Source organism: Falco punctatus (genome assembly GCF_963210335.1).
Source record: "Falco punctatus genome assembly, chromosome: 1".
Lineage (NCBI taxonomy): Eukaryota > Metazoa > Chordata > Aves > Falconiformes > Falconidae > Falco > Falco punctatus.
In genome coordinates, this window is record NC_137580.1 from 93,849,382 (window position 1) to 93,865,541 (window position 16,160).

The window sequence follows — 16,160 nt, forward strand, 5'->3', positions numbered from 1 at the left end:
GCCCGGTGCCATGGCAACGCTACGGGCGCCGCCGAGGGACACGCCACGACGCGCTTCGCGAGAATGGTGCGGCGGCCGCTCGCAGCGCGGGGCGGAGGGGGGGGGGGGGGGGCAGCACCCGCTGCCTCCCGGCGGTACCTCCGCGCTCCGCCGCGCTAACGCTCACGGCAGCCGGGGGATTTATGGCGCTGTAAATATTTCAGGTGGGTCAAAGTTTGGCGCTGTCTCTGCCGCCCTTAGCAGCGGCACCGACCCAGGCTCACCCGGGCCACACCGGGGCCGGGCACCGGCTCGGGGGGGAGGGGGGGGCCGGTCCCCACCTGTGCCAGCGCCCAGCCACAGATCGCTATCGCCCCGCCACCGGTTCTTCCAGTCTAACCGGTAAGAACACCGGGTTTAGCGCCCTGTCACCAGTAAATATCCCCCCTACGCGGGCAGCTGGGCCTTCCTCCGCCCCCAGCCCCCCCGGGAGTCGGTGTCAGGTTCCCCCCCCACCCTATCGCACGGTTGTGTGAAATGAATCGCCTCCGCCTCACTGAGCTCCTGCTCCCCGTGAAAAATTTATCGGCCTTAAATAATTAACGGGAGGCGGCGCCCGGCCAGGGCAGGTAAACAGGTGGCGTAAACAACCCCGGCGGCGGATGCTCTGGGGTGTGAGTGTGTACGTCCCGGTGCCCCGGCAGGGGCCGCGGGCAGTCCTCACCGGGCCGGGCCCGCAGTGGGGGGCTGGGCTGAACTGAACTGAACCGAACTGAATCGGGCCGGGCCCGCAGTGGGAGGCTGAACCGGGCCGAGGGGGGAGCGGTGAGCAGCGCGGGGGAGGTCAGCCCGGCCGCCGCCGACAAGCGGCCCGGGAGCTCCGAGCACAACATGACCCCGCCCCTCGCGTTGCCCACGCCTATTAGTCCACGCCCCCACTCCCCGATTGGCAGGTGGGAAGGGGGCGGTGCGCGGCTATTGGTTGGAGCGGCGGGGGCGGGGCAGCGCGCTGCCGGGTTGGGCGGCGGGGCCGGTGCGGAGCCGGGGCCGGGCCATGGCGCTGCTGCTGGAGCACGAGTTCAAGCCGCTGCCGGCCGACAAGCAGATCGAGACGCTGCCCTTCCTGGAGGCCGTGGCACACCTGCCGCCATTCTTCGGTGAGCCCGGGCCGGCCGTCTGCGGGAGCGGGAGCTACGGCAGGGCCCGACCGGGGACTGGTCCCGCCGCCGCGCCCAGCTGTGGCCAGGTGCGAGCAGAGGGCCCTCGGGCCCCGCCGGCCCAGGTAGCCTCTCCCCGGGTCCTGGGTGCCCCCCAGGTCCTGCGTGCTTGCTCCTGGGGCTCCCCCCGTTCTGGGCCGCGTGTGACCACCCAACAACCCCCCAGTAGATGCTCACCCCGGGCTCAAGCTGCTCCCGGTGCCTGGTACCCCCCGGGGAAGCAGCCTGGCGGGGCCGGGGTTGCATCACGGTCCCGTCAAACCCGCCGAGCAGCTCCATTGGGAAACGTCCCACCGTCCCGGGGGCCCCACGCCCTGGCAGAGCCGCCACCACAGCCGAGCCTGGCCGCCTTCTCCTGGTACACCCCGGCCGGAGGCACGGCACCGGGCAGGCAGCTCCCGTGGATCCCACCCATGGCCGTTCAGCCCGTGTCGGGGCCGTGGGTGTGTGCCGGCATGGCTGCCCTCGTGGCACGCCGGCCGCTGCCCTCCACAATGTTGCCTATTGTGTGACGGCTCCCGGCAGGACTCGCCGGGCAGGACACGGGGCTGCCTGCTGGGGGACGGGCAGAGAGTGTCCTTGTGCCCGGCGTGCTGCTCCAGAGCATGGCACCAGGGCCCTGTCTCGGAGCCAGGGGTCGGAGGGTCACCGGTGAGGCCACAGCGGGAGGCATGGCCGTCCTGGTCATGTGCAATGCCTGAGGAGCTGGCACGTCTTGGCTGGGGTTAAGGTGAAGCTTGTTGGTTATGACACAGCACTCTGGGGTGTCTCCTGTGTCCCCTGATGGTTAATTGTCCTCCCTCCTTGTTTCCACAGATTGCCTGGGGGCTCCCATTGTCTACTCACCCGTCAAAGCAGACCTGACTGGAAATATCAAGGTAGGAAGGGGTGCAGGAGGGCTTGGGGGGGTGAACCCCTGGGCAGAGATGCTGTGGGACTAGAGAGGCAAAACCTTTGGGTTTTTGCTTCCCGTGGGGGCTTTTGGGCTCAGCAGCAGCTCGGCTGGGTCGCCTGTGTTTGTTAAAGGGCTCCCTGGCAAAAGCACCGTTTAGCAGCCGCGGTGCTCACTGCAGGCACCACGTTTCCCCACGCCGCAGTGGTGAGCACCAGCCTGGCTGCTCTCCGGTGCCACCCGCTGCTGCTCTGCCCAGCACCTCCTGGGAGCCAACCTCCCTCCTCTGCCCTCAGAAAATCCGGGCGGTTTATGACTCCAACCCTGCCAAGTTCAAAACTCTGCAGAACATCCTGGAGGTGGAGAAGGAGATGCATGGCTCAGCCTGGCCCAAGACAGGCGCGACGCTGGCGCTGATGTGGTTGAAAAGGTGATTCACGGCGTTGGGTGCTGCTCCAGGCTGTGTCCCGGCATGTGGGGAGCTTGTTGGAATGCTGGTTGGAGTCTGCTGCGGGGACCGTGGGTCTCCCTTCGGGCTGGGGCTGGCTGGAGCAGTGTGAGGTGTTGCGGTTTGGGGAGCACAGCCCGGCACGCTGGCTGCGCGGGGAGGAACATGCAGGGACAGGCATCAGCTCTGTGAGGGGGGGTTTGCTGCCAGGGCGGTGAGGTTTTTTGGGGGTCTGGATGTGCCAGGACAGGGGAGGCCTAGCAGCATCCCCTTTCCCACCCCAACACCTCCGCTCTTCTCACAGGGGCCTGAAGTTCATGCTGGTGTTGCTGCAGAGCATCTCCGATGGTGAGCAGGATGAGGAGCATCCGAACCTCATCCGAGTGAATGCCATGAAGGCTTACGAGATTGCGCTGAAGAAGTACCATGGCTGGATGCTGCAGAAGCTCTTCATGGTGAGAGTTTGCATCCCCACTGAGGAAAGCAGCTTTTCTTTAAGCCCAGCTGCTCCGTTAGCTGCCCCGAGAAGTGATGCGCTTTAGGGGAATAAGGGCTTGGAAACATGGGAAGCTGCTGATTTATTCGGAGCAATATTCCCAGGGGACCCTCTCTGTGCATCCCTGCTTCTCCAGGGGTCCAGCCACCATACCCAAGATTGTTCCCAGGTGTCTCCGAGCATCCAGAGACCCTGTGGCATTCGTGAATGATGCTGCAGGGTCTCCGAATGCTCGGAGACGTAGGGGAACAACTCAGACTAGGGTCCTGCATGCCACGTGGGGAGAGCTTTGGGTCTGCGGGAGCCTTACAGCTTCTTCCCCTCTTTTATAGGGCTCAGTCTACGCTCTTCCATACAAATCAGATTTGCTGAAGGCATTAGAGAAGGGTAAAGAAGTCAAAGAGGAAGAAAGCATAGAGAAGATTCATCAGTTTCTCTCGAGGGTCACCCCCATTCTGGATGCAATTTATGAGATGTACACGAAGATGAATGCCGAGCTGAGCTACAAAGCCTGAGGCTCACACGGGACTGGCAGGGCTTAAATAAGGTGTGATGGGTGCTACCTGTGTCTTAATCACTGAGGCAGCCCGGGCAGCTCCCGGCTGTCAGGTGACTGATTCTTGTCTGGATCTGCAGTGGATAACCTGTTTTCTAAAAAAAAAAAATTATATAATAATATATATATATAATTTTCTATTGAGAATATGGCAATAAAACCAATTGTACCCCATGCCGTCGTAGGATTTCCCAAGCTTTTGTACTAAAGAGGAAAAACAAGTGTTTCTAGTCCTTCTGCTGTGGTACGGGGAGTGAAGCGTGACTGGCAGCAGCATCCCACCGATGCTGCCTTGGCTCTGCCCCAGCTCTCAGATGGCACCGGTACCCACCGCCTGCCGACGACGGGCACCCGGGGGAGAAACTTCCTGAATGATGCCAGCGGCACCCGTGACGGAGGAGCTGATGACTTTCCCAAGTGACCCCAGCTCCTCCATGGGAGTGAGCCCCTGCTGCCAGGACCTTCCCAATGTGGGGTTTGGGGGACACACACATGTTGCCTTATTAACCGACTGCCTTACGGTACTGCTAAGCCCCGTGCTGGTGGGGCGGGGAAGCAAAATTTAATAAAAACTCACGTAACCTCAGCTTGGGTGGCTGTTTCGGGGCTGTTCCTTGGACGGGCTATTCTGGGGAGGGTGTTTTGGGGTTGTTCCTGGGGGTTCTGTTTCAGGGAGGGTTTTTTTTGGGGGGGGGCTGTGCCTAGGCTGGCTGTTTGCAAAAGTTTTGGGGGCTGTTTCAGGGAGGATGTGCAGGGCTTGTTCCTGAGGGGGGCTGGTTCGGGGAGGGAGGGTGGGGGGCCTTTTCCTGGGGGAGCTGTTTTCAGTAGAGTTTTTTGGGGCTGTTTCAGGGTTGTTGTTCCTGGGGGGCTTGTTTCAGGGAGGGTGTTTCAGGGGGTTGTTCCTGGGGGCTCTTTTGGGGAGGGTGTTTCAGGGGGCTGTTCTGCTGAGGGTTTTCAGGGCTATTCCTGGAGGGGGCCTGTTTCAGGGAGGGTGTTTTGGGGAGCTGTGCCCAGGGGGGCTGGTTATGGGAGAGGTCTTGGAGCTGTTCCTTGTGGGGGCTGTTTTGGAGGGCTGGTTTAGGGAGGGTACTTTGGGGCTTGTTTCAGGGGGTTGTTCCTGGGGGGGAGCTGTTTTAGGGAGGGTATTTTGGGGCTTGTTTTGCAGAGGGTGCTTCAGGGTTGTTCCTTGGACAGGTTGTTCCAGGGAGGGTGTTTTGCAGGGGCTGTGCCAGGGGGACTGTTTTAGGGAGGGTGTTTGGGGGGCTGTGCCGGGGGGGCTGCGTCAGGGGGGTGTCTGGGGGGCCCGGGCGGTGCCGGGGTCGGGGCCAGGGCCGGGCGGGGGCGGGCGGGGGCCGGTCCCGCAGGCGGGTCCCGGCGCTGGAGCCGGGCCGGGGAGGGGCCGCTCTCCCGGACCGGCCCCGTGGCGACACGGTGGCGCCGGAGCCTGCGGGACCCTTCGCGGGACGGGCCGCGGTACGGGGCGGCAGCGGGGGGGCGCGGGGTCCCGCTAAACCGGGGGGTCACCGCCGTGGGGGTGGCCGGGCCGCCGGGACCGTGGGGGATAAGGGGGGGGACGGACGACGGGGGAGGGGACACGGGGACCGGGGTGGGACACGGGGACCGGGGCAGGATGGAGCCCCCGGGCAGGACTCGGGGACCGGGGAGGGACATAGGGACCAGGACAGGACGGAGCCCCCGGGGCAGGACACGGGGGCTGGGGAAGGACACAGGGACCAGGGTAGGACAAGGGACCGGGGAGGGACACGGGGACCAGGGCAGGACACGGGGACCGGAGCGGGATGGAGCCCCCGGGGCAGGACACGGGGACCCGGGAGGGACATAGGGACCGGGGCAGGACATGGGGCCTGGGGGGACACATGGTGACGGTGGCAGGACGGAGCCCCCAGGCAGGACATAGGGACCGGGGAGGGGGGGACGTGGACACCGGGGCAGGACGGAGCCCCGGGCCAGGACACGGGGACTGGGGGGACACAGAGTGATGGGGGCAGGACGGAGTCCCCAGGCAGGACATAGGGAACGGGACGGGACGTGGGGACTGGGGCAGGACAGAGCCCCGGGGCAGGACACAGGGACTTGGGCAATACATGGGGATGGGGGCAGGATGGAGCCCCCAGGGCAGGACATGGGGACCAGGGCAGGATAGAGCCCCTGAGCAGAACACGGAGCTTGGGGGGACAGATGGGAATGGGGGCAGGACAGAGCCCCATGGCAGGACATGGGGACTGGAGGGGGACGTGGGGACTGGGGCAGGACGGAGCCCCCAGGCAGGACATGGGGACAGAGGCAGGATGGAGCCCCTGGGCAGAACATGGGAACCCAGGGGGGAATACAGGGACCAGGGCAGGATGGAGCCCCCAGACAGGACATGGGGATGTGGGCAGGATGGAGCCCCTGGGTTGAGGACAGGATGTGGGCTGAGCTGGGCCAGGCAGGGTGCAGCCCCATGGGCTCCCCCAGCACCGGGGATGGGTCCTGAGCTGTCTGGCCAATTTAGGGGTGCAGTGCTGGGTACATTCCCACGTGAGCTTTGAGGAGGGGGTTACTAATGGCTCTGCAACTCACCCATTGGACCATGCTGAGTTCACGGCTCTGGCCCAGGTGAGCACGGCCCTGGCGGTGCAGTTTATTTTGGAAGGCGGCTGGTTCCCTCCGGATGAGGGTTTCCCGGGGGGCTGAAAATGAACACGATGTGGTTGCAGAGATTTGCTCCTACCCAGAGCCCATCGTACTTTAGTTTGAGGAACAACAATGTGGCAAAATCTGGACCACCTGCTAATGGGGCATCCTCCCGGCCACCTACCCAGGGCACGTCCCTGCACATCCAAGTGTTGGTGACAGTGTCCATGCCCCTGTGGTGGGCTGGAGTGGGAGACTAACTAGGGATACTGGTCTGGCTGGGAGGTAGCTTGGGGAAAAGCTGGGGAGAGGTGGGAGCACACGTTGAGGGGGCAGGTGGGAGGGTTTGTGTTGGATGCAAGAGCTGCGGCTGTGCCAGCGAGCCTTGGCACACGGCGAGCTGTGCTTTGCACTCATTTATTCCATGGGGTGAGGAAGTCTGAAAAATAAAACCCCAAATAACTAACAAACCAAATAAAACCCCGTTGACGACACCTTTCCTGGCAGTGGCTGTGCCCGTGGGAGTGCCTGGGCTGACGGCACTGGCCAGCGAGGCCATCATTTCCCACACAAACCAGCTCCCGGCCCCACCTGCCCTTTCCACTTGTCCCCTTGCTTCTGCCCCCTGTCCCCTTGGGCTCTTGTCCCACTGAGACCACCAGCTGATGTCCTCCGGTGCTTCCTACAGGGAGCCACATCCCGTGCTGGTGGCTCCCTGGCTGTGCCCTGGGCTACGGCTGCGTGTGACATCCTGCCGGGTGGCTGGGCTTTTCCCTGCAGCTGTGCTTGGCTGGGGCTGGGGTCCCCAGTGCAGCTCCGAGGGGCCGGGCACCCCATCCCCACGCCGCCTGCAGGCTCAGCTGCTTGGCAATCCCCTCTGCTCTGTTATCCAGGGCCAAATCGGCCCACGGCTGCCCCAGGGTCGGGGTGTGTGAGCTGTGGGCTTTGGCAGGTGCCTGTGGAATTTCTTGCAGAGAGGGCGATGGCAGGAAAGTCAGCAAAGAGGAGAAACAGTGTCGGCTCTGCAGCTCACCCCACAGCTCCAGGGGCTGCACTGAACCTGCGGAGTGTCCTCCGGGCAGTGGGGAGGAGGGGACCCCTGCCTGAGCCCGGCCACCCGCTGCTGCAGGATTCCCAAGCCGTTTGCAGCCCTCATCCCCTGTGTCCGTGGGAGCATCGTGGGGCTGCCCCGGGCGGTGGTGGGACATGCTGCCTAATTAGAAGCAGGTTATCCAGCAGGGATCCCTGCCCGCCCCGGGAGGGCCCAGCCTGCCATTATGGCTTGTTGTACAAAGCTGCAGCCCAGCAGCAAATGACACGTTTCCCGGCTGCTTTTTCTGTCCTGGGACCCGCAGGGAGAGCTGAGTTCCCCAGAAGCAGAAGCTGGGCTGAGCCTTAACGCTGCTGTGTTTTGTAGGGCTGTTGTTTGTGTTTTGTAGGGCTGTTGTTTTGGTGGAAAGCGGGGCTGGGGAGAGCCCAGGGTCACTCACCCACCTGCCTGTGCCCCTGCCCATGCTCCCGGTGGGACCTGGCAGGCAGGGCATGGTGGTGCCGGTGGCACAGTGTGGTGCTTGGCTGGTAGCACGGTTCCTGTAGCCTTGTTTCCCTCTGGGCAATCTGAACCCTTAATTTCTTGTCCTAACCGCTGCTGCTGCCGTCCTGTGGGCTGCAGCCTCCCTGTGCCATGTCTGTCCCGCTCCTGGTGCCCAACGTGGCCACTGCAGGCACCCAGAGCCAGGTCCCGCTGAGCCCCCCGGCTGTGGGAGCAGCGGGACATTGGGGTCCAGCCCCAGCCCTGCTCCCAGCCCCGCTGCAGTGGCAGCTCCCGGCTGCCTCTGGTGCTTCTCAGGGCACAGGGTGTATCCAGGAATGTTTTTTTTCCTTGGGCGGCAGATGAGAGCACACAGGGTCCGCTCTGTGCCCTGTCCTGGGCTGCACCCAAGCTGACCACAGCAGGGCTGGGCTTGCCCTCGGACATCACGGCTGCACTTTGAAGCCAGCAGTGCTGCAGACGTGAGGGGTCCCCACAGCTGGGTAGGTGGGCGCTGAGAAGAGTCAGGGCAGGCAGGACTGGCCAGGAGAAGACTCTGGGCTACTGCGGTTGGTGTGGGACCTGCTCCCACCGTGGGGCTGGGCAGCACTGGGGCACGGTGCCCGTGGGAGAGGATGGGGAGCATTGTTTGGGGGTGACACTGGGTTTTCCTCTGCCAGGTCTCCTGCTCTTGTGGAAGAAGCTGGGGGTTGCAGCCGCCCAGGCAGGCTGCTTGCACCCATCCCTCTGGCCAGGGAGCATGACAGACGCCGAAGACCCTCCACGTGCTGGTGGCAGTGATGCTGGGGAGGGCCTGGGGGATGACGGGTCCCTCCAGAACGACTCCTTCCCTCTCTCCTCACTGGCCAACCTGTTTGAGAGCGAGGACACACTGTCTCCTGCCGAGGCAGCCCGGGGTCCCCCTGGCACTGGCGATGGAAAGCAAAACCTCCGCATGAAATTCCACGGGGCCTTCCGGAAGGGTGCCCCGAAGCCCATGGAGCTGCTGGAGGCCACCATCTATGAGTCAGCTGTGGTCCCCGCGCCCAAGAAAGCCCCCATGGACTCCCTCTTTGACTACGGCACCTACCGCCACCACCCCAGCGAGAACAAGCGCTGGCGCAGGAGGGTTGTGGAGTGAGTACAGGGATGCCTGTGCACCCCGGTGCTGGTGGGGGGTGACAGGGTGGGGGGCGCCCCGGGCGTGCTGGGTGCAGTATGGTGGGGATGGGGATGCCCGGCAGCTGGGGACAGACCCCCCCTGGTTCTTCAAGTGGCACTTTGGGGTGGTTTGGGCAGGGGGTGCCACTGGGGCAGCAGCTCCCAGCCATCCCCAGTGGCAGCGCTGGGCTGTGCCATGCCACGCCGTGCCGTGGTGTGGGGGTCTGCAGCCCCACGGTGCCATGGGGCCAGGAGCACGGCTCCCCTTCCCCCTTGCTGGAGCTGTGAAAGAGGCTCTGTGTGCCCAGCCGCTCCCCTGGCCGGTGCGGCCGTCTGGCTCCCGGCATGAAAGGGCTTTTCAGGAGGCCTCCACCCTCCCCGCGCCAGGAAACCGGAGCCGGGGGGGCAGCCTGTGGCTGGGCACACAATGCCCCTCTGTGCTGGGCACCTGGGGTGGCCACCGCGGCCCCACGCCAATGTTCCCACCCTAGGGATGCAGCCCAGCCTGGGGGAGCTGGGGTGTCCCCGTGCCCCAGCAGGAGCTCAGCCCCCTGGGTGGGCAGGGGTGCAGGTGGGTGGAGGGGGCTGGGATGCCCTGTGTGCCCTCAGCCCCTGAAATTCTCGGCTGGGGCAGCCACCATCTGTCCTCCACCCATTCCTGGCTGGCAAGGTGCCCACCAGCCCCCATGGGTGATACTGGGAGGTGGGATGCTGGGAGCACTCGGCTGTTGTGGCTGTGGGTGCTGCCCCATCCCCATGGGTGCCCCCAGGTACCCGTGTCCTTACCCGGCAGCTGAGCAACCTCAAGTTTATTGCACGAGTGGGAAACTGAGGCAGTGGCTCCGGTTCCCAGTGCTGGCACTTCTCCCGCAGGAAGCAGGCACCGGGTGTGAAGGGACCGGCTCCCAACCCACCCCCCGTCCTCAAGGTCTTCAACAGACCCATCCTCTTCGATATCGTCTCCCGGGGGTCCCCGGCCAGCCTGGATGGGCTGCTTTCCTTCCTCCTCACCCACAAGAAGCGCCTCACAGATGAGGAATTTCGAGGTGAGGACCTGGGGCTGGCCCTGTTCTGGGACACCTGTGATGCTGAGGCTGTGCCATGCCACCGGTGGTCCCCATGTCCCCGTGGGGCTGGTGATGCACAGCCCTGGCATGGGGAGCTGCAGCGTGCAGCGCCTGAGAGGAGCCAGGGATTTAGTAAGGGAGTGCAGGGGTGCAGGGCTGGGCACCCCATGGCCTGGGGGGCTTGCCCTGGCCCCCCCTCAGCACCCTCCACTCCCAGAGCCCTCCACTGGGAAGACCTGCCTGCCCAAGGCACTGCTCAACCTGAGTGGGGGCAGGAATGACACCATCCCCGTCCTCCTTGACATCGCTGAGAAGACGGGCAACATGCGGGAGTTCATCAACTCGCCCTTCAGGGATGTCTACTACCGAGGTGTGGGAGCACCGGGCTGCTGCCAGCCCTGCCCGGGCATGGGGGACCATGAGCAGTTCAGGGACCAGAGCAGCAGGGGCCTGAGGAGGATGGAGGATGCTGGGGAGGTTGGGGACCGAAGCAGAGGGAACTCTGGGGAGGATGGAGGATGCTGGGGAGGTTGGGGACTGGAGCAGTGGGTACCCTGGGGAGGATGCTGGGGAGGTTGGGGACTGGAGCAGTGGGTACCCTGGGGAGGATGCTGGGGAGGTTGGGGACTGGAGCAGTGGGTACCCTGGGGAGGATGGAGGATGGTGGAGAGGTTGGGGACTGAAGCAGAGGGAACTCTAGGGAGGATGCTGCGGACGTTGGGGACTGGAGCAGTGGGGACCCTGGGGAGGATGGAGGAATATGGGGAGGTTGGGGACCAGAGCAGTGGGGACCCTGGGGAGTATGGAGGACCCTGGAAGGGCTTGGGGACCAGAGCTGTGAGGAACCTGGGGAGCTCCATGGGGGCTTGGGGACTGGAGCAGCAGGTACCTCAGGAAGGCTGGGGATGCGGGGGAGGTCACAGGGCATGGTGGTGGCTGATGGGCGCTGGCGGCACAGGTCAGACAGCCCTGCACATCGCCATTGAGCGCCGTTGCAAGCACTACGTGGAGCTGCTGGTGGAGAAGGGAGCAGACGTGCACGCCCAGGCCCGCGGCCGCTTCTTCCAGCCCAAGGATGAGGGCGGCTACTTCTACTTTGGTGAGCAGGGAAGGAGCCAGCGGGTCACCCAGGGAGCCCTGGCTGCATCCCAGGGATGCTCCCACAGCGGGGTGAGGGTGACCGGTGCCCCGACGGCATGTTGTCCCTGCAGGTGAGCTGCCCCTCTCGCTGGCCGCCTGCACCAACCAGCCCCACATTGTGCACTACCTGACGGAGAATGGGCACAAGCAAGCGGACCTGCGGCGCCAGGACTCCCGCGGCAACACCGTGTTGCACGCCCTGGTCGCCATCGCCGACAACACCCGTGAGAACACCAAGTTTGTCACCAAGATGTACGACCTGCTCCTCGTTAAGTGCGCCAAGCTCTTCCCTGACACCAATCTGGAGGCACTGCTCAACAACGATGGCCTCTCCCCCCTCATGATGGCTGCCAAGACCGGCAAGATCGGGGTACAGCAACCCCCCCAGAGCTGGGAGCTGCCTGCCCTGCCTTGCCCGGCTGCAAGGGCTGAGCCCCCGCCAGCTCTCGGCTGAGCCCTGTCGCACTCGGTGCACGTCCCTGCCAGCAGCGAGCAGCACGGCTTCTATCTGCAGATGCTGTTGGAAACCTGGATGTGCAGCTTATTAACCTGGCTAATTAACCCCCTATTGCATTCCATCCCTTTCCTAACTAACCCCAGGCCCTCAGCACATCCCATCCTTCCCCCTGACTTGCCCTGGTCTTTGATGGTGCGGGCAGGGGGTTCATTAAAAATGCTGCAGGTGGTAAGGATGGAGCGAGGGCTCGGCGGTGGCAGTAAAAAAGCTGCAGCATCCTGGAGACTGCCCCCCAAGTGGTGTCCCTGCACCCTGGGACACCCTGGCAGCACCCCAGGACTGCCCTGGAGCAACTGGGCTGTAGGGGGTGGATTGGGGTGCTCAGTGGCAGGAGGGGATGCATCTGGGGTGGGGTGGGAGGAGAGCAGGGTGCCCTGAGCAGGTCAGGTGTGGGTCCACCCACGGGTGAGCAGTCTTCCCTCCAGCAGATCTTCCAGCACATCATCCGGCGGGAGATCACTGATGAGGATGCCCGGCACCTCTCACGGAAGTTCAAGGACTGGGCGTACGGCCCTGTCTACTCCTCCCTCTACGACCTCTCCTCACTGGACACCTGCGGGGAGGAGGTGTCTGTGCTGGAGATCCTCGTCTACAACAGCAAGATCGAGGTGCACAGGGGCTGGGGGAGACTGGGGGGGGGGGGGGGCAGGGGGCTGAGTCCCTGCTGATGGCACTTGTGTCCCACCAGAACCGCCACGAGATGTTGGCCGTGGAGCCCATCAATGAGCTGCTGCGTGACAAGTGGCGCAAGTTTGGGGCTGTCTCCTTCTACATCAGCGTGGTCTCCTACCTCTGTGCCATGGTCATCTTCACCCTTGTTGCCTACTACCGTCCCATGGAGGGCCCCGTGAGTCCCATGGCACCGTGGCACGGTCCCGTGTGCCGGCATCTCCTGGCAGGGGGGTTTTCTGGGTCTCCCCATGCCAGCATGGTGGAGCCCCTCAGCTCTGTCCTTTCTGCACAGCCCCCCTACCCATACACCACCACCGTCGACTACCTGCGCCTGGCCGGGGAGATCATCACCCTTCTCACTGGCATCCTCTTCTTCTTCACAAACGTCAGTGTGGTGAGGCAGGGTGTCCTCTTGTGGGGTGGCTGAGCCCTTGTGGTCTCCATGCAAGGAGCAACTTGAGAGTGACAAGCCCCATGTCCCCAGGCATCTGCCCCTGCTACGATGCCCCCCAGACACTGGGACCCTGCCAAGCAGGGGCTCGCTCCCCCAGCCCCGCCAACCTCTCCTTCTCACCCCCAGATCAAAGATCTGTTCATGAAGAAGTGCCCAGGTGTGAACTCCTTCTTCATAGATGGCTCCTTCCAGCTGCTCTAGTACGTGGGGAACCCCCGGGGCCCCCACAAGCCACTGCACCCCCAGGCTTGCAAGGGGCAGCAGCTGGTGGTGGCTGTGGGTGCAGGGTCTGACCCTGGCTCTCCTCCAGCTTCATCTACTCGGTGCTGGTGATCATCACAGCGGGGCTGTACCTGGGTGGCATTGAGGCATACCTGGCTGTCATGGTCTTTGCGCTGGTCCTGGGCTGGATGAATGCGTTGTACTTCACCCGGGGGCTCAAGCTGACAGGGACCTACAGCATCATGATCCAGAAGGTCTGGTGGGGTTGGAAATTGTTTTCTCTAGCAGGGCTGGTCTTCCTGTGGATGTGTGGCCCCAAAGGAAGGTCTGCTGTGCTTTCTTTAGGGTGTCTGGTGGCTTACCGATGCCTTGCTCTCAGCCTGGCTGTCCCTGTGGCATGGCTTGGCAATGGTGCCCTGGCACACGGCCAGGCACTGTGGACCAGCGCATCTCACCCAACTCTCCATCACTTTGCAGATCCTGTTCAAAGACCTTTTCCGCTTCCTTCTGGTCTACTTGCTCTTCATGATCGGCTACGCGTCAGGTAGGTGCCCAGCTGGTGAGCTGGGGCTCAGGGGAAGGATGAGCCCTGCGGTGTGGCACGGCACAGCTGGGCAGGGGGGCTGCAGAGCCCTCACTCCATCCTACCCACCCACGGGCTCAGCCTTTGCCTCCTCCTGTGGTAGAGAGGCCTTGGCCACCGTGGAGCTGCGTGGGGGCTCGTTGTGGACCCTGTCCTTGCTGCTGCCCTTGTGGACTTGCCGTCCCTGTCCCTTCTCCCCCAGCTCTGGTGTCCCTCCTCAACCCGTGTCCCAGCAGCGAGTCTTGTGGTGAGGAGCAGTCCAACTGCATGGTGCCCACCTACCCCTCCTGCCGGGACAGCCAGACCTTCAGCACCTTCCTGCTTGACCTCTTCAAGCTCACCATTGGCATGGGCGACCTGCAGATGCTCGAGAGTGCCAAGTACCCTGTTGTCTTTATCATCCTCCTCGTCACCTACATCATCCTCACCTTCGTGCTCCTCCTCAACATGCTCATCGCCCTCATGGGTGAGACAGTGGGCCAAGTCTCCAAGGAGAGCAAGCACATCTGGAAGCTGCAGGTACCACCCCGGGTGCAGCTGGGCAGGGGGCTCCAGGGGCTGCCTGTGCCCAGGGGAACCACAGCACCACAGCACCCCAGGCTCCCTCAAAGCAGCACCACCTGGGCGAGGGGTCCCCATGCCTCCATCCTCAAGTGGCTGAGGGGTCCCTGGTGTCGCCTGCAGTGGGCTACCACCATCCTGGACATCGAGCGCTCCTTCCCAGTGTTCCTGCGGAGAGCCTTCCGCTCGGGGGAGATGGTCACTGTGGGGAAGGGCACCGACGGGACACCTGACCGCCGCTGGTGCTTCAGGTAAAGGCAGGCACCGTCAGGAGCTGGGGACTGGGAGCAGCCGAGCCTCTCCCATGGCAGCGAGCAGCAGTTTGGGATGCCAGCGCTGTGTGTTTGTTTGCTGGGTAATTTGTACTACTCTGGAAGCAGGTGGCATTGCCAGTGGTGGGATGGCACAGGGATGCAGGAGCTGCCACCCTGGCTCCCAGCCGCTCTGTGTCTGACCTTCCCTGCAGGGTGGATGAGGTGAACTGGTCCCACTGGAACCAGAATCTGGGCATCATCAGCGAGGACCCCGGCAAGAGTGACACGTACCAGTACTACGGTTTCTCCCACACCGTGGGCCGGCTGCGGAGAGGTGAGCACGGTGCCATGGGCTGGGAGGATCCCTGGGGGCTGCGGGTAGGTGAGCATGGTGCCATGGGCTGGGAGCATCCCTTGGGATGCTGCTTGCAGCCTCTGGTGAGCCCCAGGAGCAGATTTGCTTTGGGGGCTGGGTGACATGGGGCTGACTGGGGAGTGGGGAGCCGCCACTTGTGGGTTGTCCATGGAGTGGGCATGGGATTGACCAGAGTGGACATGGGTTGACCATGGAGTGAGCTCCCGACATTGACAAACCCCTGCCGTCTCCGCAGATCGCTGGTCGACGGTGGTGCCGCGTGTGGTGGAGCTCAACAAGAGCTGCCAGCCGGAGGAGGTGGTGGTGCCGCTGGGGACGGTGGGGACGACGGAGACGCGGGAGCGGCGGCATGGCCAGGCCTCGAGCTCCCCGCTCTAGCACAGCGGCACTGGGAGCCGACAGACTCTTCCCGGGCCCCAGCATGGCCCTGGCACGGCCAGCGGAATTGTGGACTGGGCTGGACGGTGCTTGTCTGCTCCTCAGGGATTCGTACAGCCTCCGGCCCTCTGCCAGCCAGTGTCCAGCCCGGACGGAGGGTCCTGGCCCTGCCCCAGCAGTGCTGGGGGTCTCTGGCTTGCACAGACGAGCTCCAGCGCTGCTGCCTTGCTTTGCTGCGCTGGGGCCCTTGGTGTGCGGTGCTGGGAACCTCTGCTGCGGGCAGGGTGGGGGGAGCACAGCCCCCTCTGCCCACCGAGGCCAATGGTTTTTGCCACACATTTTTGCACAAGATTTATATGGTTATTTATTTAGTAATAAACATTGAGTTGCCACCACTGCTTCCTCCTGGCATTGACTGATTCTGGCTGGGAGAGCATCGCTGCAGGCAGGTCTCCAGGAGGGAGGCAGGAGCCCGCTGCTCCCTGCACTGTGCCGTACCATGCCATGCTGTGCCGTGCCATGCCATGCAGCAGGGGATGACCACCCAACACTCATGCTTCACTGCAGACAGTCCCTCTCATGGTGCCCTGTGCAGTCTGGAGCCTGCTGCCAGCCTGGCAGGGCTCTGTGGTGGTACAGAGTGGGCAGAAGCCCACGGGATGCAGGGCAGAGCACCCCGTGCATGCTGAGCCCTGCAGGGCTGCACCACGCAGCAGGTGGGGGTCGTGGCTGGCAGCAGCACCCTGTGTAGCCCTCCTGCCCAGGAGATGAGAGATCCTGTCCCTGGTGGCCCTGTGCTCACCTGACGGTTCATGGCTGCCATTGCATGGCTTCAGCACACGGGTATGGTGCACGGCTGCATTGCACGGCTATGGTGCATGACTGCAGTGCATGGCTGCAGTGTACAGGTGCAGTACATGGTGAGGGTGCATGGCTGTGGTGCAGGACTGCAGTGCACAGCTGTGGTGCACAGCTGCGGTGCATGGCTGGGGTGCAGTGCGTGGCTGGGGTGCATGGCT

General features: G+C 63.8%; 2 protein-coding genes across 6 annotated transcripts; both read left to right on the forward strand.

Moving 5' to 3' along the window:
* Positions 1 to 10: 10 nt before the first annotated feature.
* On the forward strand, positions 11 to 4,174 carry GLTP (glycolipid transfer protein; the record flags this gene model as incomplete). 2 transcript variants are annotated; one of them, XM_080375883.1, is made up of 5 exons in its annotated part: positions 11 to 203; positions 2,013 to 2,074; positions 2,385 to 2,518; positions 2,841 to 2,991; positions 3,365 to 4,174. In XM_080375883.1, the coding sequence occupies 5 exons, from the start codon at positions 11 to 13 to the stop codon at positions 3,545 to 3,547; spliced, it is 723 nt and encodes a 240-aa protein (XP_080232009.1). In that variant the 3' UTR covers positions 3,548 to 4,174. The 2 variants fall into 2 exon arrangements, with proteins under 2 accessions (XP_080232009.1, XP_080232010.1); XM_080375884.1 differs by lacking the exon at positions 11 to 203 and adding an exon at positions 243 to 1,136.
* A 910-nt stretch (positions 4,175 to 5,084) lies between these two features.
* Positions 5,085 to 15,897, forward strand: TRPV4 (transient receptor potential cation channel subfamily V member 4). Of its 4 annotated transcripts, XM_080402559.1 has the most exons (15): positions 5,085 to 8,893; positions 9,791 to 9,963; positions 10,202 to 10,354; positions 10,943 to 11,083; positions 11,196 to 11,494; positions 12,070 to 12,249; positions 12,330 to 12,488; positions 12,606 to 12,698; positions 12,894 to 12,967; positions 13,078 to 13,243; positions 13,467 to 13,533; positions 13,775 to 14,091; positions 14,257 to 14,384; positions 14,600 to 14,721; positions 14,999 to 15,897. In XM_080402559.1, exons 1-15 carry the CDS (start codon positions 8,517 to 8,519, stop codon positions 15,139 to 15,141), a joined length of 2,592 nt encoding a protein of 863 aa, XP_080258685.1. In that variant the 5' UTR covers positions 5,085 to 8,516; the 3' UTR covers positions 15,142 to 15,897. The 4 variants fall into 4 exon arrangements, with proteins under 4 accessions (XP_080258685.1, XP_080258684.1, XP_080258683.1 ...); XM_080402558.1 differs by having other exon boundaries at positions 10,202 to 11,083; XM_080402557.1 differs by having other exon boundaries at positions 10,202 to 11,083; positions 12,330 to 12,707; positions 13,775 to 14,384.
* Positions 15,898 to 16,160: the final 263 nt, after the last annotated feature.

Coding starts and splice junctions, on each gene's coding strand:
- TRPV4 (XM_080402556.1), top strand. CDS start 8,517: ATGACAGACGCCGAAGACCCTCCACGTGCTGGTGGCAGTGATGCTGGG. Junction 8,894..9,790: donor TGGCGCAGGAGGGTTGTGGA/GTGAGTACAGGG, acceptor CTTCTCCCGCAG/GAAGCAGGCACCGGGTGTGA. Junction 11,495..12,069: donor CCAAGACCGGCAAGATCGGG/GTACAGCAACCC, acceptor TCCCTCCAGCAG/ATCTTCCAGCACATCATCCG.